This window comes from Myiozetetes cayanensis, unplaced genomic scaffold (assembly GCF_022539395.1).
Source record: "Myiozetetes cayanensis isolate MyiCay16 unplaced genomic scaffold, myiCay2020 scf2-11, whole genome shotgun sequence".
Classification (NCBI taxonomy): Eukaryota; Metazoa; Chordata; class Aves; order Passeriformes; family Tyrannidae; genus Myiozetetes; species Myiozetetes cayanensis.
Window position 1 is genome coordinate 49,503,285 of NW_026087411.1, and position 24,778 is coordinate 49,528,062.

General features: G+C 40.3%; 1 protein-coding gene across 1 annotated transcript in view; it reads left to right on the forward strand.

Annotated features, from left to right (window-relative positions):
- SASH1 (SAM and SH3 domain containing 1) overlaps positions 1-20,551 on the forward strand; it is a 533,011-nt gene extending 512,460 nt beyond the window's left edge. Inside the window, 9 exon segments of the mRNA XM_050315112.1 lie at positions 1,359-1,502; positions 3,686-3,821; positions 4,714-4,883; positions 5,989-6,198; positions 6,914-7,064; positions 9,575-9,688; positions 13,654-14,795; positions 15,353-15,484; positions 16,295-20,551. Coding sequence (XP_050171069.1) covers positions 1,359-1,502; positions 3,686-3,821; positions 4,714-4,883; positions 5,989-6,198; positions 6,914-7,064; positions 9,575-9,688; positions 13,654-14,795; positions 15,353-15,484; positions 16,295-16,567 — 2,472 coding nt within the window. The 3' untranslated portion in view covers positions 16,568-20,551.
- The last annotated feature ends 4,227 nt before the right edge of the window (positions 20,552-24,778 follow it).

Below are 24,778 nucleotides of genomic sequence, written 5' to 3' on the forward strand. Positions count from 1 at the left end.
AGTGCATCAAAATAATATATGCAGATCAAAGAGGTTTTTTTCCTTGAAAACATTTAAGTCTTTTAAGTGGAAGGTTTTTTCCAAAACAGTAAGGCAAAGAGCTGTTCTTAATTTCTGGTAAAAGACCAAAATTCCCAAAGAAGTTGTAATCACAAACAACTTGTGAAGGGAAAAATACTGCATTGTAAGAAACGGCGTATCAGTTGAGTTTCAGAGAAACTTTATGTGAGAACATTGGTAAAGTAGAAAACATACATAAATTTAGAAAAAAAAAAAGATAGAAATATATTATGTGAAACATAATGTCCATTTATTTTAGGGTTTTCTGTCTTCATGTACCTAAATTGAATCAAGTTAGAGACCAAATTCAGTAGAAAATCTCTTTGGACAGATGGATTTTGGTCCTTTTCTGTGCTGATTTTTGGCACGTCTTTGCCCATGGAGGATGATGGTGATAGCTCTAAGAGAGTTGCCTTGCTATGCTTTGTGAAACAGAGTAGAATGAAAAATCATTTTTAACATGCTGCCTGGACAATCTGAATAAGGGCTGAATCATACAAGTAAGTTTGGCAAAATATCTGCTGATCCACGCTAAGTGTGTGCTTGTGCCATAAGTAAATGCTCAATGTCTTAAGCTGGTTTAGAAAAGGTTAAATGCATTCAAAGCAGCTGGTCTTTGTCATCCACTATATATGGACCAGCTAATTTAGTTCTTCAGTACCCTGTCGTGTGCCTTAAGAATAGCTGTGCAAGTGTAACCTACCATTGTTGATGGATTTAGTAGCTTTTTTGTGGTGGTATTTTGGTTTAGTTTTTTTATAAACAGCCTACAGTAAAACCACAGAGGTTAATAGAATGCCTACCTGAAAATAAAAAGTAAATTTGGGTAGCCAAATGTAAGTATCCATGTATATGTATATATATATATATATATATATACACATGCAGATATATATTTGGCTAGGATCTCAGAGGTACCTTTATTCTTGTTAAGCCCTTTGTAATACTGATCAACATGGGCCACAACTACTGTTGTGTATTTCAGGCTTAGCATGAAACGGTGTGGCTTTCTATCAGGTCAGATACTTACCTGAAACTCAAAGGGATGAAGGCATCCTAACAGACCCTGACACATCAGCACCCAGTACTTTCATGAAAAGGTTACAGATCAGGCCTTAAGAGTAAGTTATAGTGGACTGCTACAGTGGTTTGCACAAGGTCTCAACAGTAAATTTGGAGCAGTCAGCAGGACACCATGCTGCTGTCCTGTGTCTGCTGGGATACCTCTGCAATAACTGTGACTGAGGAACAAAGTGGCTCTTCTATTTTATAGGTTTAAGCCATGTTTTATTTTGCAGGGCAAAGAAGGAGACTTTGTTTATAAAGAAGTGATTAAATCACCCTCTGCTTCCCGTATATCTCTGGGTAAAAAGGTGAAGTCTGTAAAAGAAACCATGAAGAAAAGGATGTCTAAAAAATACAGCAGCTCTCTATCTGAACAGGTACGTAAGGTCTGCGGTAGAATCCACTTAATAATGTAGAAGTGATAATCAATATTGATTCCCATGCATCAAGGCATCTCTGAAGAAATTTCTAACAAGACTGTATGGTGTGGCTTATTCTTATGTCTTATAAAATCCCTCACTGTGAAATGGCTTCCTATAGATGCCAATACCGTGGAAAATGCATTTTCAGATTTTCATTTAAGTAGCTCATCAGCAGAAGTCTGCCATTGATGGCATCACACATCTCATTCCCTATTTCCATTTCTTTTCTATTGTAATTTGTTAAGGGAGCCAGTCTGTGACACAGGGTCACAGTAATACCTTTAATCTGCAATTTACAGTTTAGTTTAAATTCCCAGCGTAACTTCACATACGCAGCTCCTCTCTGCTATTACAGATTTTTCCTCCATCATAGCTTGCCCTCTGCAGCAGCCCATTAAAACAGGGACACAATCTAGTCAGAAAGGGGCATCCCACAGAAGATTTTCCTATTATTCTTTCAGTACAGATTTTTATAGCTTATTCTTAGAGGCAAACCTGAAGTACATTAGTTTTAAATTAGTCTTTGAATTTCAGTGGCCTAGAAACAATTTCAGTCTTTTTCCCTTTTGGTATAGTTTGGGTTCCTTGCTTTAGTGGAGAGTCAGATGTCTTCAGCATTTGTTTAAAAAGCCAGTCTTGCCACTTGCAATGTGTAAGGAATAGGTTGGAAAGCCTGAGGGAAAGCAGAGCTCTTCCTGGTTAACATCGCCCCCAAGCGGGCTCCTAGCAGCCGCTGGATCTCAGGGGGTGCTTGCAGTCACAGACAATTGGGAAGGGAAGGGAGGCTGGAGTCAAACCCCACCAGATCTACCTTTTGATGTTAAAGCAAAGCCTTAGCGCGTGTAAAAAGAGAAGTTTGTAACATTCAGAGTAACAACCCCAAACTGAAGAATCTGGAGACCACACAGAGAGGCAGAAACGTGACCAGTTTTGTGCCATGCTTTGCAACATTAAAATCCCTTTCCTGCAGAACTGTTAGCCATTCTTATTCATAACCAGGGGCAGTGCTACAGTTATGGTTATTTAATTTAAACTTAAAATTAAAATACTTTAAGGTCTAACATGATTTGATATTGATAAGAAGATGCTTTGGTGTCTGACTGAACTTACAGTGCCCCTCTGCAAAGTCTGTCAAAAAAAAAAGGGATCCTTTGCAAAATTGATTTACAGTGATTTAGCAAATACTTCTGCTCTGTCTTTCTCTCTAAGATTGACTTGACCTCTGAAGTCATATGCTGGGGTGAGTTTTTTCCTAATGATTCTGCAGCATGCAAATAATAGTGTTCATCTAAAAGTTTTATGACCACACATCTCCACAAAAATTCTTGTATGCAAGCTACAGTTCTTTTGTTTTCAAAATTTATGGCACAATCATTTCAGAGTATTTGTAACTTGCAGGCATCATGACTCAAACTATGTGCCAGTATCTCTTTCTACATTCAAAAAAAACCCAAGCAAAATTATGCTGACCACAAATATCTGCTGCTTTGTTTTAACTGTGCTTCATAGAGGCTGACAGAATTTCAGGAAATACCCTTTTTGATTTTTTGTAATGCTTGACTGAATGAAAACAGAAATTGCCTCACCTAATGCACATATAGCAAAATAATTTTACATTTATGAGTATTTGTACTATGCATAGGCTGCATTTTTCTGGCTAATTCTTTTTTTTTCTTGTGGGTAAATGTGCAGTGATATCAAGAATTCACTGCAAAAAAAAATATACTGCAAAAAAAAAAATTGCTGCACGTCTCACTTGCTTGTCTGATTTGTTTGTGTTCATCTTTATACAAAATCCTGATTCAGAAAGCTGAATTTAGCACTAGCTGTTTTGCAACTTCTGCTGGCAAAAAAAATCATGTGTCATGAAAACCTTTAAATTGGGAGTTTTATGTAGTGTTTCTTTCTTCTTACAATGCTAGCTTTTCCAGACTGAATTGTTTGCTGCCGTCACCACTGTTCTGCCTAATAAAGTGGGGTTTCTACCACAGCTGAGTACTGCTAAATAAGTAGATGAAGGGTTTCAACCTATCTGGTAAAGAGCAGGAAAACAGAATCTTTTTCCTTGGAGTTGAAAAAGAAGCTCCCATCAGTGCCTGTGTTCATTTACTAAACTGAAATGGTTTGATCCCTTTCAGGAGTCCAGCCCTGGGGTCATGCCAGGTTCTCCGCAGTCGCCACCACCAGACAGCGACTCCCTGGACAAACCCAAGCTGAAAGCCGGTGGCTCAGTAGAGAGCCTGAGGAGTTCCTTAAGCGGTCAGAGCTCAATGAGTAAGTTCAGTTGTAATTGTGTTGCTCCATTTCTGTGGCTTCAGGGAGCAGAGATCTCCACAGTAAGCAGAATCAGAGGAAGTCAAAGCAGAAATGGTGGTTAAAAAGTAGAAAGGCTGATGGGTTAGTCATTAAGGGTTTACAAAGAACTGTAACATCTTTGGCGCAGAGACTATTTTTTTTTGCTTTGTTGTTTATGGAGAGCCCTGAAAAAGTGAAATCCAACTTTCTGTCTGGGTTTGCTGCATCCTGCTGTTTTAATATAAATATTATAATATAAACGTAATATAATAACGCCCCTGTTTACTACTGGCCAAGGATCGTAATTCTCACTTGAAGTGAGAAATTTCCTGGGCACTCCTGGCAGGCTTCCCACCCTCCTTCTAGAGAAAGCTTGAGGTTCTCTCATTAAATAGTTGAAAGGAAGAGTAAGTAGTATTTAAAATGTCTCGGGTTAAGATTGTCTCCACATGAAACAGAGCTTAAATGGAACACAGATGATGTGAACTTGCTACACTATTCACCAAATTCCAGGACATGAGAGGGATTCTATAACCCTCATGCAGGAGGTTGTTTTCCTCACACCACTATGTTTTTTTTTGTAAGCAAAACTTCCGAGAAAGATGACCATCTCCTGTGACATACTATAGATGAGACACTAGTTAAACAGCGTCTCAATTAAATATTGAGGAGCTGAATTCAGGAAAACAGAAGTGCAGAGTAGATTAACTAACTCTTCCATCACATGTGTGTATGAAAAATAGCAGTATTTAAGGACTTTTAACTTTGATTATCATCTTTTCTGGAAAGAAGACCTGTTTTCTGTCTTGCTTCTGTTTCTGAAGCTTCTTCAGAAGCTTTTTTGTGAACTGATTCTGTGTCTCTCACACAGGTGGTCAGACAGTGAGCACAACAGATTCCTCGACCAGCAACAGGGAGAGTGTGAAATCAGAAGACGGTGATGATGAAGAGCCTCCTTACAGAGGACCTTTTTGTGGAAGAGCCAGGGTTCACACTGATTTTACTCCAAGTCCTTATGATACAGATTCTCTGAAGCTCAAGGTACTAGCTATATCTCTTTTTAAGGGGTCAAACATTTATTTTGCTAAAATTCTAAATTGAAAGCTCTTTGTAAGAACTATAGCTTAATCTTTGAATGAATATATATGTCTTTTTTGAAGCCCTTTAACATGTCTTATAGATTTAAGATTTGCTTATATAGCAATTACAGAATTATGGCAAAATGTTATAGAACATAAGTAAGTACTGGTATTTCTCCACGTCTAGGGAAAGACACTTGTGTCTTTAGTTTCGGGAAAAACAAAAATGTGCCATGAATTCATTTCCCTTTTGCAAGGATTTTGCTTGAAAGACTGGAAAAATAATTTGTCTGCCACAATGAAGTAATCCTCAATGGAAAAATTTTCAAAACCCTTGGAAGAAATGTCCATGCACCTGTACATAGCGTCTCTTAAAGGCATTTGAGTTAATGTAACTTGTTTTAATTTTGAAATCCTTTGCCAACTGAGTGGTTATCTGTCTTTAATTTTTTCTTCATATCAGCCTTGATTATTTTCAGTGGTGCTGTATTCAGTTCAAATGATCTGACCCCTTAACACTCGTTACTTAAAATTCCAATGGCAGCTAATTCCTATTAAAGCAGATGTATCCAAGGTAATCCCTTTAGGCATACAGAACTGGTTTTGTGTCCATTTTTCGTTATGGTCAGGGACACATTAGGAAAAGCAACATTGTTGCACAGTTCCTTCTGCATAAGCCTCCTTTGCTCAGGAGGTCTGATGTGAGGTTATGCCCTTATACACTGAGCATGTTCTTATTTGCACCAATTTCAGATAATTGCATAGCTTAGAGACTTTTGTACAAAACAGCAGTGGTGCTCTACAGAGGTCTCAGCAGGTTGGAGAATCTGGACGGTAGGGATCCATTCCAGGTTCTTTTGTTGACTTTTTCTGTGATCTAAGTCATGTCACTTAATTCCCTTTTCTTCCACTGGTAAAACAAGTATAATTAGACATTTTTGCAAGAGCTTTGAAAACTAAAGAGTGTTGTCTGTTCCATGTACATGGAAATCCAGGTGGGTGTGTTTGCTTAAATATATCTATCAGAAAATGTGCTTAGGAGGCTTTCTTGCTTCTTTGGTCTGCAGAAGGGTGACATCATTGATATAATCAGCAAACCCCCCATGGGCACTTGGATGGGCCTGTTGAACAACAAAGTTGGCACTTTCAAATTTATCTATGTGGACGTGTTAAATGAAGAGGAAGAGAAGCCGAAGCGGCCCACCAGGAGGCGTCGAAAAAGCAGACCACCCCAGCCCAAGTCAGTTGAGGATCTCTTGGATCGCATCAACTTAAAGGTCCGAATTCTCTCTCTGTTTACCCTTCAGTTTTGCTTATGGGAAGGGAGCCACAGCTTTTGAGTTGTTGGTTTGGAAAGTTGCACACCAGACCCATAATCCTAAGGATTGTGACACCACTTAGCAGAATCAGGTCTTAGCTGCAGAGTCAGAATAGCTGAGACCAGGCAGAACTGCCTGTCAAGCTCAATGAAGTGCCTCAGGCTGCAAGCCGTGTGTACTGAGAGACTGTAAATCATTGTATGGTATGGCCACTAGCTAACACTCCAGAGGCAAGCAAAACGTGTAAAATAACAATGGTTATCCTGTCTTTAAAGAGGATGGGGTTTCTCTGCATTTCTGTTCAGAACTGCTAGGGATAGATTGGTGGGGCTGTCATTCACCCTTCATACTTCTCCCCTCATACAGAGCCATGCCGTACCAGGTGTTCAGGTAGCATGATACCCAGACCATTTAATATAGTGCATTTCAAATACAAAAATATGTGCAGCATTCTAGTTCTGCCACAGCTACTTCTCTGAACCCTGAGCAGTGTTTATACAAACTGTAATACTATAATTTTGGTACTGTGCGCTGGTTTGCATTTGCTTAACTACTGCTTTTTTTACTGGTTGCAAAAATCTCATCTAGTATCTTTATTGACAAAATAAATTGAATAAATATGTTGTCTTACAGCTCTTCTCTGTTTTTCTCTCCTTTTTTCCCATTTGTGCAGGAGCATATGCCCACTTTTCTATTCAATGGTTATGAAGATCTGGATACCTTTAAGCTTTTAGAAGAAGAAGATTTGGACGAACTGAACATTCGAGATCCTGAGCACAGAGCTGTTCTTCTCACAGCAGTGGAACTTCTACAGGAATATGATAGTACGTGGGATGTTTGAGGTTTTATGTTTTACTAGAGCTCTGCCAAGAACCTTGTGAACCCCTTAAAGCAGAAAACTTGTTCCAGGATTTTGATCCCTTTTTTTTAAATCTAATGTAGTTATGTCCAGGGTAACCCTGTGTAACATGTTAGATTTTTGAGGAGTGACTTAAGACTTGCTTTTGTTCTTCCAAAGTTCTTCTGTTTGCATAAGCTCTGCCACCCAACTTACTCAATTACTATCAAGTGTACAATACATAATGCTGTAGAATACTGATGTTCAAGAACAAATCCTGAGATAACCTACTCAAAAGAAGAGGCTGACACAGAGAATAGGAAAGAAGAAATCTTCAGACTAGAGGGACAAGATTAAGATTATCAAGGGTAGAAGAAAGTTCAAAGCCCAGAGAGCCGTGGAGAAGTGTAATGTGAATTAATTTTACCTGTAGATACATATGGTTCTTGGACTGTTAATTGCAGGATTGTACAGGTAGCTTCAGGTTGTATGTATGACAACACAGTGATTTTCAAAGGGAGCAAATATATCAGTCAAATGCAAAGAGTGAAAAACAGTGACCCACCTATCTAATGTGCAGGAGTGCGATTTTGCCCACTGTACATGTGATGTCAGGCAAATGGTTGCAAAGAAAAGGAAAAGTGGAGTAAGCCATAGCAGTCAAATTCAATGTTGTCTTTGCCACACAAGAATAAGCAGGGCGTATTAGCAGCAACCTAAGACAGTGCTGAATTTCCCTTTCATCCCCAAGTGTCAGCAGAACATTAGTCTCCACCGAGCAGAATCAGTGGAATGGATTGTGTGAGGGCTTTCTCAGCTGCTTCTGTGCAAATTCCTGTGTTTTAGCTTAAACTGCCATAGCAGCAATTTAAACAGCTGCTTGTTAAGTGGGCAGTGCTTAATTCAATTATAGTGATATGTGTGGTTAGTATCATTTGACAATGCTGTGTGGCCCAAGTGCTCAGTGACATGTAGCTTTCTTGTTCGTTTCCCAAAGAGTCATCTGCTCTTTCTTTGGCCCTTCTCTAGTCCCACAATTAAGCCACAGTTGCAGAATTAGGTTCTTTTCACTAATATCAGAGTAGCTTTTTGTCACCCAATATGAGCTTCTCTTCATTATTTTCAGACCTATTAAGAATGCTTACTTCCCTGAAGAAATAATTTTTTCAGAGCCCTTCAATTTTGGTTTGAAAACCTGAAGATGTGGTGGTTGGAAAGTACAAATTCCAGCTTCAAGTCAGGGTGATGAGGAGAAAGAGAACTGGGAACCAGACAGCTCTAACCTGGAAGAGGCAACAGTGCATAGTTCCACCCCATAATTAACTGTCATGTGCTGAGAGTAGGAATTGAAATAGCCATTTCTGACATTTCATTGCTGGGGAAAAAAACCACAGCATAAACTGTATCCTTGCGTCATGAGGTTGGTTTTCTGTATCTTCAGCTCCAGATTTAGCTTCTTTACAAAATACGATTTCTGACAACACATTCTGAGTAAATTCCTGGAATCCAGTCTATGCAGCCTGAGTGGACCACACTTGGGTGTTGGCTCTTTGCATAGACCAAGGAAGGAAGGAATTGGTACCACTAGTCTCTTCGTCTTTTGTTAGGGGACAGTATCTAGAGTGCCAGCCCCACTCCTGATCCTTCCTCCTCTGGGTCTTCTCAAAGGTAATTCAGAGTTAGGGCTTTATTCTTTTTTACTTGAGTTGGTTCTTTTCAGTGCTCTTTTCTTCTTTTTTTGGGTGTTGGGGTTTTTTTAGGTCTTAGAAAGAACTTATACATTTTAAATATATTTCCACGGTTTTAACTTGCGCACATGAATTCCATTCTGCTTCATTATGTACCATGCTGCTCCCTCACACTGTTGCTGAGGCTGTTACTTAATCATTTACTGAACAAGATGAATGTTTCCAACATTTGTGATGGCTTTTCCTAATGCTCACTCTTTTATAAAACAGTAGTCAATTAATACAGCAGGAAAGATCATAGAATTACTTAGGTTGGTAAAGACCTGTAGGATCATCAAGTCCAACCAAGTCCACCATGTCCCTAAGTGCCACATCTACACACCTTTTAAATACCTCCAATGATGGTGACTCAAGCACTGCCCTGGGCAGCCTTTTCTAGTGCCTGACCACCTTTTCAGTGAAGAAATTTTTCTTAATTCACAAGCTAAACTTCCCCTGGCACAACTTGAAGCCGTTTCCTCTTGTCCCATCACTTGTTACTTGGGAGAAGAGACCAACCTCTACCTGGCTACAGCCTTCTTTCAGGTAGTCGTAGAGGTCATTAAGGTCACACTTGAGCCTCCTTTTCTTCAGGCTGAACAACCCTAGCCCCCTCAGCCACTCCTCATAAGACTTGTGCTCCAGGCCCTTCACCAGCTCCATTGCCCTTCTCTGGACACACATAATAATGGTGTTTGAAATGGAAGGTTGAGAAGTTCAGTCACATTTTCTGTTTGCCTGTTTTTCACTGTATTCTCACATCCTCTAGGTAACAGCGACCAGTCAGGATCTCAGGAGAAACTTCTCATTGAAGGCCAAGGCCTAACCGGATGCTCTCCTCGGGATTCTGGCTGCTACGAGAGCAGTGAAAACCTGGAGAATGGTAATGGTGACAGCAATGAGCCTTAAAATTCCTTCAGTCTTTTTTTTCAGTAGATAACTTCATATACTTCTCCTCCTGTTCCTAGCTAACAAAAGCTACTTCATACTTGACTTTCTCCTTTGCTCTGACTACCTCTTTGCCTCTTGGCTTAAGCCATTGGTTTTCATTGCTACTGTTAATAATTTATTTATTTGCATTGGTAGGAAACAGATCACATTTCACAAACAGTCTTTCCTTTGTGATCCTAGGGCAACAGGCACTCTCACTACCACTCCCTGCTTTCTCCACTCCAGTCATATTCTCCTGCTACTGTGCCTCTTGAGGCTTGCACTACTTGCACACCTATAGCCCTTGTCTAAGGGATCACCAATGGAGAAGTCTCTGAACTCTGATGAGATTAGGAGGATTTTTTCTGTTAAGAAAAAATGTCCTCTGGTTTAGGCCATATTTTTGTGTTTGCTCAGGTTACATGTTGCATTCTTCGCTGATCAGAACCCAGCTGCAGAGATCTAGGACTTTGTACTGTGTGAATACTAGAAAGTTAAATTAATTGAGAAGTCGGCAGGGAAATAAATTAAAAGAAAAAATTCCTAATGATATCAGTTCCCTTTGCCTTATCCTGCATCAGTAAAAGGTGATACAGTGAAAAATTACCAAGGCAGATGATAGTAGAGATTTTTTTGTCTCTGTTCTGAAGAAACAGAGCATGCTTTACTTGAGAGGTGGTCTAAATTTGTCATTAGGGACGAAATATTAAAAGAGAAAATACTGGTTTAAGTTTGGCATTATCGGTCCAAGCATTTGAGCCATGGCTTAGCCTCAGGCTGCCTGGTTTCATCACTAACATCCAGCATAAATAGGAAACCAGGAACAGAATGAATAGATACTGTACGTCCCTTATAGTGGCCATTTTTCCAATTTAAAATATGAGCTAAAGATCTTTCTCTTAGTATGTGCATTTTCCGCCACTCAAAAATAACAATTTATTGAAGAAAATCGCAATTTGCTTTGAAGCTGAATGCCTGAAATCAGCAATATACTAAATTCCTGAAAGCAGGGGGTCCTTTTCCTTGAATATGAATTCACATCCAGTAGGCACGCTGGAATAGAATCATAGCTAAATATATGGCATATGTGACAATTTTCTTTCATTTTTATCTCTAAGTGCCATCATAATGATAGCTGTAACACTGAAGTTAAAGTTCTGCCTGTACATTTTCCTTATTTTAACAATATAATAAAACCTTTAGAAAGCAATTGGCATTGCCTGTCTGCTTAGATACTTACATTTAAACTAATATTTCTGTCTGAGTTTTCTAGAATGTGAAATGCTGATGATTTTTATATTGCTTTTTATGTATGGCTTGCTGCATTTCTGCGTCATTTTTGCTCACAAATGCATTTAGTGCTTGTTTTGAAAACTGTTATGAAAAGAACATTTGATATTGGATTCATTCAGAGATTTTGTCAAGGCTTGTTAATCTGAAATCTGCTCCACCTTGTTTGCAAAGTTCATGGACCATACTTGTTTATATGCATGTTGTTTTCAAAACTAATCTTTTAAGGTAAGGATAGTCATTTGTCTAATATAAACATCATAATGGTGCAGATCAGCACTTCATAAAGGACAAATGCATTCTGAGAAGGAACTAGTCTTCACATTTTCTGGGGGATGGTTATACATAATATTTTGATGACTACTGTAGTGTCTGGTTTGGGGCTGATACTGGATCTTTTGGTATCAGTTCAAGATTTCAGAGCTACTCTTATATTTTGGCTAGAAAATTGTTTGCTATGTACTGTAGCAGTGATCCATATGTATGTTTTGTAAGTACTTCTCTGGGTCCCACTGCAGAAAAGTTTGGGTATTCTCGTAGGTATCCATAGTGTACTTACAGCAGCGTTGCAGTTTTATTTCAATTCACAGAGAGCAAGGAACATACAGTTTGTGGACTATCCTGTGTTTGACAGGAATAACCTCAGAGCAGAGCCTTATGGCTTCAGTAAGAGCTTACATTGCACAGGAGGAGCATTTCTCACAACTTTTATTTCAGTGCCGAGATTCCTGAGTGGGCTTTCCTAAAACCGGTGTAACCCCTGATTAATATTTCAAATTGAAAAGAAGGTACATGGATTTTGTTATGTGAGCTTTTGACAGCAAGCCCCGGACAATAGGGTGAATTACTGCAGAAGTCAGACATGTGCTGGCAAATATGAATAATGGAAAGAGAACACTTCTTTCCATGCTCATTACATATTGACATGAGTGCCTGAAGGCACTAAAAAATGAATATAACATCTCTTACACATGTCTTTTTAATGTGGTTGCAAGTTATTTTCAGAAGGCAGTGGCTAAGCTCCTTGGAAAGATGCAGACAGAGAGGCCTCTACTAGTTCTCTGAGCTACCTGAACTCAAGGTAGTAGCGAGGGGGCCAACTTCAGTGTGGGATGTGTCTCTATTAGCACTTTGTGGGAATAGTAATATTTAATTTGAGTTGAACTGTGAACCATACAGCTTCTGAGAAACCAATTCCTGTGTGCTTGCATTCATCCTTGTAGGCACGCCTTGACTTTAGATAAAGTAACTTTTTTTGATGGCAATCTTTTCCTCATCTCTTCTTAAATGTAACCTCCATTTTCTTTTCTAGTTTTCTGGATACATTGTTTTTTAAACTCCTTGAGCAGAGTAAGATGCAGGAGAATGCAAGCTATTTCTTTTTTAGGTTAAACAGGTTCTTTCATTCCTATGCAAGGCAAGCAGTGTATATTATTCAAAAGCCAAGCACTGAACTTCTTTTAGGATAACGCTTTGAAGGCAAGCTGCATGAGAAGAAAGCATCTATTGCTTAAAAGTACACTACATTACTTTAGTTCTGATGTAGTTAGCAAAACCTCTCAGATTTCTAAAATGATCAGATCCTTTAATTGGCAGCTATTGATTGCCTTTTATTACAGACTTTTGATATCATTTAGCCAAATCTTTTGGTTTGAGGTTTTGGCTGTTTGGTTTTTTTCTTTTCCATTGGAAAAAGAAATTTTGAGCTTTATCTGTCTGTCTATCTATCTATCTATCTATCTATCTATCTATCCTGATTTTAGAAAGCTTACTGTACATGGCGGAAAATATCCCTGTCACCCTGAAAAAAATAACTGTTCAGGATGTGCTGTTTTTCTGAGAGGTCATTTGCTTTGAGACAAATTTAATTCTGTCTTGTTAAAAAGAAAAAAAACCTCTATATAGTATTTGAGAAAAGACCTTGTATTTCAAGTAATGAATACTCTAGTAGGCACAGTCCCTTTGATCAGGATTTTTCTGTCAAGCAGAGTTGGTGGACTTCACTATTTAAAATCAGTGGTGCATATCTCATAAAAATATAAAATAAAGCTTACAAAGAACATGTGGTTCATATTGATATCTTAACTGTTTATAGTAAAACACCAAATCTCTAAGACCTTCCACTTTGATAACACACGTGACATGAGACATGAGACTAACACTAATATTAGTCACACTTGAAACTCCCTTTTGAAACATTTCTCCATCTCATGAGATCTTTTTCTATAAAACTCTGCTGTTCCTAAAAGTATTTTAACAAAGGGGCTGGTACTAAACCAGTCTTCCTGCACTTTCTTGTGCAGGAAGGGTGACATAGGGTGTCAGTTCTAACTGTAGGATATTTCTACATGAAAAAGATTTCTATGAGCTAAACCTCAAATCTCTGCAAATTGGAGAATAGGAAGAATATTAAGTATTTTGGATATATTTTACTTATCTGGTCACATTTACTAGTTCTTCACGAATAAAGCTGAAGTTCACAAATACATATGCTTAAAATGGCACTGAGTTCTTGTACATTTAGAGTTAACAAAGAATAAATCTTTTTTTTTTTTCAAAATCATTTAGAAGTGATCTCTAATTTATGCTGCATGGGGTTTTTTTAATGGTGAGTTCACTTGTTTCTAGGTAAAACTCGAAGAACCTGTCTTCTGCCCTCAAAATCAGCAAGTGACCATAGCTTTAAGGATTTCAGCAAAAACCAGCTATCAAATTATCCCACGCTTCCACTGACCAAGTCAATAGAAACTCTACAGCATGGGGAAAAAGGGTTGGGTTGTGCACATCATGCTCTGAAGAGCTCTGTCCAACCTCCAGCCACCACAGGTCTGAAGAAGAACCGCAGAAGTTTACCGGTTGCCGTCTGTCGGAGCTATGAAACTCTGGATGGACCTCAGGATGTAGATACGTGGCCAAGATCCCACTCACTGGATGATCTCCAGGGAGAATCCAATGCTAACCTACAGGACACTAGCAAGCAAGTAGGGTCTTTTCCTCAGGATTCACTGGATATAGCAAAAAAGGCAACTGGCTCTGCCCTGCCGCCTCGCCCTCGTGGAGGCAGCTGTGTGGTAGATGACTTCATGGCTAAGCAGGGTAAGGGAGCTGCTAGTTCTCAGAAGGGAAGAGCTAAGGAATTGGACTGCTCTATAATGGAAACTGCAGGTGGAAAGCCTCCTCCATTCCCCCTGAAAAACTATGAAGCTCAGCCTGCCTTAGTGATGCATCATGCCGCTGAAAATACAAGGATGCCTCTGGAAATACAAAGTAAAGGCTTTCATGACCTTGCACGGGCTGATTATGCTCCAGTCCTCAAGGGAGGTCTAGAAGCTGAGCAAAAAGGCACAAATGAGGCAAGAATGCAACCAAAAAATCCGTCTCAACCGCCACCTGTCCCTGCCAAAAAATGCCGAGAACGCCTTTCTAATGGATTATACCATCCTCCCATGACCACAAGTGGGAACCACTCAAGTCTAGAAGCACCATGTTTGCCAGTAAAAAAGACCAGCTCATCCAGTCCCATTGATTGTCATGGAGTACCTGTCCATAGGACATCCTCTGAACATGAGCCCAGTACCCCTCCTAGCCCACTGCCACCTTGGCTGTCGGAGCTCCCAGAGACTGCTAGTGTTCAGCAGCATGTGGTAAAGCTAGGTCCTGCTTCAGCGAGGAAAGTCTCTTGTAGCAGGGGAATGGATCTGGAAATGGTGATAGAAAACAAGTTGCAGTCTGAAGACATTGATCTTACTGAAGAACCGTACTCAGACAAGGTAAGTGGTAACCATTTCAGTGATTTCATTCTGCTAGCACTGCAAGGGTTATTCTTTCATTTATTGTCTATGATTTTTTTTTTGTGAGTAACCAACCAAAGTAAACCAAAAATCATTGAGACATTAGACATTCTATAACTCTGTCTTTACTCTCAGACTTTATGCCTAAAGTAACTCTTGTGTTGTGGGGGACTGAGAAATCCCAGACTTATTCTGAACCTTCATTTTTTCAGGCTAATGGTGCCTTGGTGTCACCGGACATGGAAATGTCTCTTTCTCTGCTAATGTGGGGAAGTAGAGCTGAAAAAGAAAGTAATGATTAGATTTTATGTTTCCAAGAAACTCTAAATTGAGAGCATCAATTAGACTTTTTTTTTTTTGAGGGGAAGGAATGAGTCTTAAGGTCCAGTCCTTCCCTAAGGGATTGTTTTTTTCATTTTTCATGGAACTTCAAGGAAAGCTCCTTCTTGCTCCCATCCTATGCTTCTTTATTGGTCTGTATTGATACACTTCTTTATTTTGTCCTCTCTCCTTTGTGTCCGGCTGGGAACATTCAGCATGGTCGCTGTGGCATTCCTGAGGCTTTGGTACAGAGGTACTCTGAAGACTTGGAGCAGCCTGAAAAGGATGTTGCCACAAATCTGGACCAAATCCGGGTTAAGCAGCTGAGGAAGCAGCATCGCATGGCAGTGAGTATTTCCTTAGACCAAATTTTCTTGTTTATGAGCAGACTTTTAAAAGGACTGACTAGTAGTAAAGGGAGATTCTTGTGAAGTCCTGGTACAAAAGTGCTCCCTATATTCATCCAGCAGGTACAACACAGGTAGAGGTACTGTAGGGGCAGGATGTACCACCCCCTGTCCGAAAGGAGGACAGTTAGTGGTTGAAAGGAGAGTCGATATCCCTCTCTTGGCTGAGTAATAGTCCTAGAAGTCTAAGCAGACTGCAAGCAGTGGTAACAGAGACTTGCTCACTGAGAGTGGCATGTATTAAATACTTCTCTATTGAAATCTGAAAGGGTTTACACTCCTTTTTCATTTCTTAAACTGTACTAGTGTCCACTCCTCCTCAGCAAAAGAAGGAGGGGAAAATGATGGCTTTTTCTAAGAAAACGTGGTCTGTTTGAGGAGGTAATAAACAAAATTGGTATTCTCTTGCCTAACTGAGAAATTAAATGTATCACTCTAAAAAGTCTTGTTACTGGATATTTTTTACTGCTCATAAACTAATTCAGAATGGCACATGACAGTTACACAAGCAGCTGGATACTGCCCACTGTGTCTACATTGCCAAAATTGTTGCTTCTGTGCCAAGTGATCTTAGCCTTTTAGTCCACACTGCTCTCATACTGACAAATCTGACATGAGGGAAGTTGAACCATCTGCTATGAAACTATACCAGTTTGGAAGAGAAGGGAAAAAAAAAACCAAACTTGCTGTAAAGGCAGATATGTTTGACATTAAGGGTTCTCCTTTCTTTCTGTTTTTTTCACTCCCCAGATTCCAAGTGGAGGACTCACTGAAATTTGCCGTAAACCTATATCCCCAGGACTCATCACCTCTGTATCTGACTGGCTGATTTCCATTGGTCTGCCTATGTATTCCAGCCTGCTCACAGAAGCAGGATTCAACACACTGAGCAAAGTGCCTTCTCTGTCACAAACTTGCCTTCAAAAAGCTGGCATCACAGAGGAAAGGCACATAAGCAAGCTCCTGGCAGCAGCAAGACTCTTAAAACCTCTTGATCCGGAGGCAATTTTACATGCTCCATAGTGTGACATTGCCTGCTTGAGAATTCACTGCTTCTTCCTGCACCAGTATTGCTCTAATTACTTCACATAGCTAAAGGGATCAAGGAAGTGGCTCCCAAGGACAGGCAGATATCTTCTTCAGATGATATGAAAGTCTTTGGCAACTGAAGGAGAAGAGAAGCAACCACCAGGTAACACAGATGTGGTACTTCACTCCCCCGTCACTCCCATCTAAAGTATTCTTATTTCATAAAATGCACAGGGTTGTCCTGAGAACCAGACAGCTTCACAGAATTAGGGACCCTTGCACATTTTCCTCAAGTTTGTGATAGTGATACTAGTAAGAGGTCTCCTGTACATCTAGGTTCCAGGTACAGGCCGAGGCGCAAATTCCAGTAGAAGCTGTTTGGCAAATGCCTTTTGTTTATTTTAGTCTAGAACTAAACACAAAGCCCTCCCCGGTCATCTTTGCTGTTGCTTGGTAGTGTTCCCAATATGCCACACAGCCTTTAGCTAGGCCAAAGTTAATGGACTGGAATTAGTTTTCAGCGTGGTCCATCTCTGTCACTCCAATGCAACTAACCCATGGAGAGTCAGAAAGCTTCTTTTTATTTGTACAGAGCTGAGGTCATTTTTATAACTGCTTTCTAGCAATCAGCTTTTTATTTGCCTTAAAATAAGCTTTTAAGCAGTTACCTAGTGTTCACTTACCCATATTCACATTTCCCAAGCCTAGTTTCCACCTGTCACCCTTAAGTTACACTTAGGGTGATTTCCAGCTGAAGTAGCTTCTATAAAATGCCTCATCATAACACCTTCTGTGTTGTAGAGATGCTTTTACAAATGCAGGGTTATGCTAGGTTTTGATTGTCAGGTTAACTTCTTGTTCACTACCGTCTGCATTTAATGTTGTTACTAAACTGTTCCAAGATATACTGCCTTGTATATATGTAACTGCTTTTCATTTTAATCATATTCTGTGTACTGTGTTTTATTGTCAATCATTATGCTGCAGCTTTGACTTGGTATCCTGACCATATTGATTCCAAACAGTGGATTTCTGCAAATGAAAAATCGCTTGCATTGAAAAAGCAAATTGCGTCCCACAGAAATCATCAAATCCAGTAATGCCATTGCATGGACAAAAAAGATTCTATTATAGTCTCATGAATGACACTGTGATTTTCAGAACAGTTGATACCCATCCTGAGTGCATTAATGTTACCTCTCACTAAAAGAGAGCACTGTTCTGGCAAATGTGGTGAACCATTTTTCCATGATGTAATATTTTTCTGCCTAAATCCATGTGAAATTTCCCAGTCGCCCATCTGGCTAATGACAAATTTTATTTTTCTATATTGGGTACACATTTTATATACCAAATACAGATTATCATGAATAGCACATAACCAGCTTATCCTTTGGGGTCTATATGTAGTGTGTCCTTCAGCTTCTTGTAATACAAATACTCCATGGAAGGCAGAGCAAGCTTACTCTGGCAGGTAAAGGGGAGGTAGTGTAGAAACCTGGGCACAGGGCAGCATGTGTGACTATTTCCAATATCAGTTCTGATGTCAATTTACTGTATAAAACCAGACAAGGCACTTTGCTATTTGGTGCCTCAGTTATCCCAGCTTCATACTGAGCTAATGATTTCTCCTCATAAAATGCTCTCGGATTGATGCATGAAAAATTATGTTTACTCCTTAAGGATTCCTTACTATATCTGATCCTTTCATAGTCATGTTTTAAGTCACACGAATATGCATTTGACTACAGATGATAACTGATTTGGCTCCTGGTAGAATTGAAAAGGTATTAGGTTTACTTTCCTCATTTTGTATTTCACCGCTGTCTACTTCAAACCATCATATGAAGGCAACTAATTCACTGATGTAACTCGAGATTACTCTCAAGTCAATCTCTGTAATGATCTCCTTATTGTGTGGATAATCAACATGTTCTAGTATGACAGCATCAGGAAACATACAGCCAGTGGTGTTTTGTACAGTTGGTGAAAATCTGGTGTGGCCTCACCTTGAGTACTGTGTGAAATGTTGGGCACCACAGTTTAAAAAGACATGAAGCTATTAGGGACCATCCAAAGGAGGGCCACAAGAATGGTGAAGGGTCTGGTGGGGAAGCCTTATGAGGAGCAACTGAGTTCACTTGGTCTGTTCAATCTGGAGGAGACTGAGGGGAGACCTCATTGGTGGTCTTCAGTATCCTCACAAGGGGAAGTGAAGGGGCAGGTACCAATCTCTTCACTCTCATGGCCACTGACAGGACTCGAGGAAACAGAATGAAGCTGAGTCAGCGGAAGTTTAGGCTGGATATCAGGAAAAGGTTTTTCACCCAAAGGGTGGTTGGGCACTGGAACAGGCTCCCCAGGGAAGTGGTCACAGCACCAAGCCTGACAGAGTTCAAGAAGCATTTGGACAATGCTCTCAGGGACATGGTGTGATTCTTGTGGTGTCCTGTGCAGGGCCAGGAGTTGGACTCAATGATCCTGATGGGTCCCTTCCAACTCTCAATATTCTATGATTCTTAAAAAAAAAGAAAAAATGAAGTGTTTTTTAAATAATGATAATTTGTCTGTTGTTGGTCTCTGAGGCTTACATGGCGACTATCAGCAAGCAGGAAATGGAAAGAGTATTGAGACTTCCTGGGATTGCTGGCAGGGATGAGAACAGAGTAGAATTAAGTAGACAGCAGCTATATTGGAGCAAGAGAAAAGTCCAAGCTGGCTATAGGCAACAAAACAGAACAAAAAAAAAAAACAAAAAAAAGGAAACAAATTTCCTTATGTTGCAGGGAAGGCAAGTTGTATAGTAAAGCTCTTCCATATTAATTACTTTTCCTGCTCTTATTAACAGAAGGAGAATTATGAGAATAATCTGAACCTGTGTGCCAAACACTCCTGGTAAATCCATAGATTATGTGACCCAGGGAAACCAAATCACACCCATCACGTCTAGAGTGAGCAGTTTGAGATTTTTGAGTTTTAGTTATTATTTTGTTTTCTTTTAAAGACTATGCTTTGTGGTCTCATTTGAATTACAATTTTAGTTTATGTTTTAATCTAAAAAAAAGCCTTAAGCTTCTCAGTGTTTGAGCTTCCCTGCTGTGGTTTCAGTGATCTGTGGCATTCCCCAAGCAAGTGAGATGGTGTGTGGTATGAGAGCCATAGCCACTTGCATCTTCTTGCAGTCATTCAGTGCTCTAAGCAACAGCTCACTCATTAACTCTTGGGAAGCACGGAAGAAACCTGCTGCTGGAATCTTCTCTGCTCTGCTCAGGCTAACAACGTTACGTATCTATCCACTGTATCTTAGTAACTCAAACAGCTATTTAACAATAGAAGCAGCAAATCCAAAATATTACTAAATGTCACCGTAACCATAAGCTTTGATCAATAACCCACTGTTGTTACCCAGGTGGCAATGCTCTCATACAAGCCTGGCTTTGGATGCAAACTGGGAGCATGATTAGAAGCCTTAAACATTGCAAACCTGCAAACAGGTCATCATCTCTAAGAGCAGTAATAGTGGTCGATTCACCAAGTCACAGCTGTGCAGTTGTACTGTATTATTTTTAGAATAAATAATACTTTCGGTCCAAGATACTTTTATCATTAATTGACACCCTGTGGGGAATCAAAACTGTTGAGCAAGTTATGTAACAACTAACAAAGTTGCACTTTCTGTATATGAAATCAATATTTAAATAACTTATTTTTCTCCATTTGCTGTTCTTAAATGATGTAAGTAGCTGTAATATACCAGTACTCAATATGTCCTGCAGTTTGCTTCAATCCAAGAAAGCTGTGTATTGTAAAGGAAAAAAAAAGAAAAAACAAATTATGAATGTGTAAAGATTATTGTGCTGTTTCATTTAGCAAAAAAAATGGTTGACAAAAGGGTTTTCCTGTGTATCAAAACTTGTCTATAATTATATGTCATACTGTTCATAGATAAAAAGTAAATAAATTTCCTTGGTCTCTCTCTTTTTTTGGTTGTCTTTAGTTTTGCTAACAGATCTTCTATTTATTCCTCTGGTAGCAGTGCCCAGTGATTTAATTTTTTTGCTTATACCTTGGGCCCCTCTCCCTCCAGCTTACCAAGCTTCTAGTTCTTCTCCTTGTCAGCACTCTCAGCACATATCTGCAGCAGGAGAAATAGGTTTTCAAAACAAAATATTGAAATCCCAGGATCAGAAGCAGCCATCCAAATATGATACAATGTGAATCATCAGTGTCCAAAGTTTGTTACATCCTGTGAATGTCCAGCTGCTGGGCTCAGGGAGATGTGTTCAAGAAGTCTCCCAGGTCTCCCCCTTGGGAGCTTTTCCACTTTAAAATGGTATAATTAAAAAAGGGTGGAACCAGAGAAAGAGTGTATGAGTACAGTGCTCTGGAGCTGTAGTTAAAGCTATTGCCTGTAAGAAGGGATTCCAAACCTGGTTTTCAAATACAGCTCTGCTTCATTGGGCTGGTGAGGTGCCTTGTTCTGGAGAAGGGAAGCTGTAACTGCTGAGCAGTCAGGTATTGTCTACAGTCTGTAGTAAGATGCCAGTGCCCGAGGTTTTGGGGCAAAGGAGCCTCAGGACATTCCTCTTGACCCTCCCAGCTCACTTGAGTGACTTCTTACTTAGTGCTTCGCATTTGTTGGTCTGGTTAAATTTGCTGTGTAATTAATGGGTGTGCTCAGCTGCCTAACAGAGTGCTGCCAGGCCCACATGGCAACAGCTTGAAGTTAATCCTTTGTGGATTTAGCCGTAAGTAACAAGGGTGGGCTGTGTCTGCGTTAGTTGTCGTTAACCGGAAGCTCAGCTCTGGAAGCGACATGAAGAGAAAAAGAAAACAAAACAAAAAAAAACCCTTTTGGGTTGGATCCAGACAGCTGGATCTTCGGTTCCTCTCAGGCAGCGCTCCCGCCCGAACTGTACAACGTGGCAAGCGGTTCGTGGGAAGGAGGTGGCGTGTCAGATGCGAAGGTTCAGTGTTAGGTCTCCTCTGCGGATGCCCCGGGCTGGGCTGGGCTGTGCTGGGCTGGGCTGGGCTGGGCTGGGCTGCGGCCCCGGGCGCTGCTGCAGCCGCCGCCGTGCGCCAGAGGGCACCGCGCCGCCAGCCCCGCGGGGAGCGCTGCAAGCTGGCCCGCCGACAGCCTGTTTCCAAGAGTCTCTCAAGTAACAAAACAGAAATAAAAACAAAACAAACACTGCACAACGCGAAAAGCCAGGGCGCTTGCCATTTCTGCAGCTGGAAGGAGTGTTGCTTCCCGTCCAAGACTGCTGTGGTCCAGGATTGCCTTGGGAGCAGCTGAAAACACAAAGCCCCCATCTATTGCTCTCAGAGTTTTTTTGCTGGTGTGTTTGATCCAAATGTGTGCTAACCACAGTAGCCCCTGCCAAAACCAACCACCAGCACCCCCCGACACATACATACCTATCCTTCTTCTAAAGGCTCTCTTTCCACAAGTGTTTCCACCAGAAAAAGAGATGTGGGAGAAACGTTAAAATTCTTGCTGCTAATACTTAGAAAAAGAAACTTTATCCCTGAGCAGAAGCTTCACGTGTAAGCCCACAGAGACTTAAAAGCTATGAATGTAATGTTACGTATGCCACTAAAGCTACCTCATGAGTCTGCTAGAAGTTAATCATTTAACATTCAGAAAGTAATACAAAGCAAAAGTCATATTAATTCTTAACTTTGCCCTTTTGCAGGTCCTGCAGTCTTTCACTGAACGAATGGACATCATTATTTGTTTTCCTTATTCTGCAACACCATTAGCTTTTGCTGATCTTACACCCGCATGACAGTGCTTACAGGTGTTAAGTGTAATGATAATGTTCAAGCCCTGATGCCAAAGCTCTGATATTACTGAGATTCTATCATTTCCATTGTTTTTGGGCCTGGCTCCAAATGGAAAAATTTTTGCACACATAAATGAACTTAAAATATTCTAACACTAAAAAAGCCCCAATCCCTCTTTAAAAACTTTTCAGGACATTTATGGAATTAGTATGCTTCCAAGAAAAGACAGACTAGAACAAAGCCCTAGATGTTATTTCAAGAGAACCTTATTGCTTGGCCTGCTGCAGGTGGAGTTCACGAAAACTGTAGGTGCTAAGGTCAAACAGAAAGATGCCTGGTGGGATTAACTGCTTCCAAAACTAGACAGGTTTGAGTAGGAGAGAAGAGTGAGTTGGAATTACAGTTTTGCTCTTCAAACAGCTTTGTTGTTTGTTGAATCCAGACATTTAAGTTCACCATCTCTGAGATGAGTCCTCCATAGGCTTGGAGGTTCTGGGCTTAGCTCTTGCAAGGCAGATCCCATCCTAGGTAGGCAGAGCCCACCACATCCCTGACAAGTTCTACCTTCCTTATATTGGCATGTACTATTCTGAAATTCCCACAAGTTGCATTTCTTCATTTAGCCACAAAATGCTTACACAGCTGTGCAAGTTTGTGAAAACAAGACCTGTGTTTATGTCTACAAATCCTGCCTTAAGGGGACACCCTTGAGAATTAGACTATCAAGCTACTACTATTTTTTTTGCTCTTTGGCTCCACTGACTCCTATGGTAATGAACATATACTCAGCAGGTTCTAAAAATGAAAGTTACAATTTTTTTATGCTTACTGAAGTATGAGTACGCTGTTACTTAATATTTATTAGCATTCACTTTTAAAGTTCTGTCTTAAGTGGCTCATTTGCAGTTAGCCAAACAGAAAAACCATCACCATTTCTCTGCCTCGAAGAGTGAAACTGAATTGTCTCTGTCGCAAGTTCAGTGTTGATTAAAAAAAACATGTAATGACACCTCAACCATCTGGTGAGCTGTTTCTGTACAGCACTAGCAGCGTTACAATAGCTTGTCTTTCACTTTGATGTCCATATGCCAGAGTCCTCCGTGGACTTGGTAGTGAGGGCTGGGGTTAGTTCAGCTTGGAGGTGTGTTCAGGTCTTAGCAATTCTACAAAGCCAAAAACTCAGATGATTGGCAGTATTGTAGACCATCTTCTATACCTGAGATGTGAGCCGTTGTGTAGGTAGCACTGGCTGTCTGAAAGCATAATTAGTGATGCTCCTGAGCACACTAAAACTGTAGGCAAACAGTACACATCTTTCGGTTTTCTTTTAGAAGAACTGAATTACCTGCCATCCACAGGAGGTGCTCCATGAGGAAGACTGTGTTTGCTGATAGTGACAAACATGACTGCTCCCTTCCCACCTCCCACCGTGATCAGGTCTGCTGCTGTTACAGAGCGGCACAGGCTGCACTTGCTGGATTGGAGCAGTGCAGTTTCTGAGGAGAAGAGTGGCTTAGATCAAATTCAATTACACAAATAAGTGCTTATGTGTTTAATAAATTCATCTAATGAAATGAGATAAGAGGCTCAATTCATTAAGCCACTTTCCTTTGAGAGACACTTTTTTTAGCCCCCAAGGACTGGATTTAGAACATGCCTTGAGACCAATTGCTGCCTTCTCAGTTTTCCTCTCCTCAACCTGATGACAAAGCAGGGAAGGGTTTCAGGCTGCTTTCTAATATACATGGGAATGTGAGTCAGAAATTTGCCTTTGGACATATAGGAAAACTTCTTGAAGGCATTCAAAAATGTGTTGTTTTTTTTTTCTTTTGTGTGTATTTTAGCAATTTGGTCAGTTGTCTTGCTTCAGAAATATGGGAGGCTTCTCTACCTGAGTCTATGAGGTTACATGCAAATTCACATCAAAAGCAATGGCTCAAGCTCCCATGCAGTACCTGTCTGTGTGTAGATATGCCTCCCCTGGAGATGACAGGTGTCTGCAATAGAGTGTTCAGGCTTGCAGGCAAAACCTCAGAGCCACAGATGTTTCATGGCCAGGAACATATAAACAGATGTTTCTTTGCTTGTCTCCATACACAGTAGACCAACATTCAGCCTCATTCCTTGCATCCTTATTGGCTGGATCCTACTGCATTCTACTGTCATGTTAGTTGTTCAGCCTGTGAGAAGACCAAAGTCAAGGTTTTGTTCAAGTTCTGGTTGTTGTTTGGTGTTCACTTAAGTGTATGAAAAGTGGCTCTGTGATCCCTTGTGCAAGCAGCACCAGAGGAGTAAAGTAGCATGGTGAAAATGCAGTTAACATGACACTGATTTGGTGAGTACCTAATCAGAGCCTCACAAAGATCTCACATTCAGCTGGGAAACAGAGATGGGAAAACAAACCAACCAGCTGAAAAC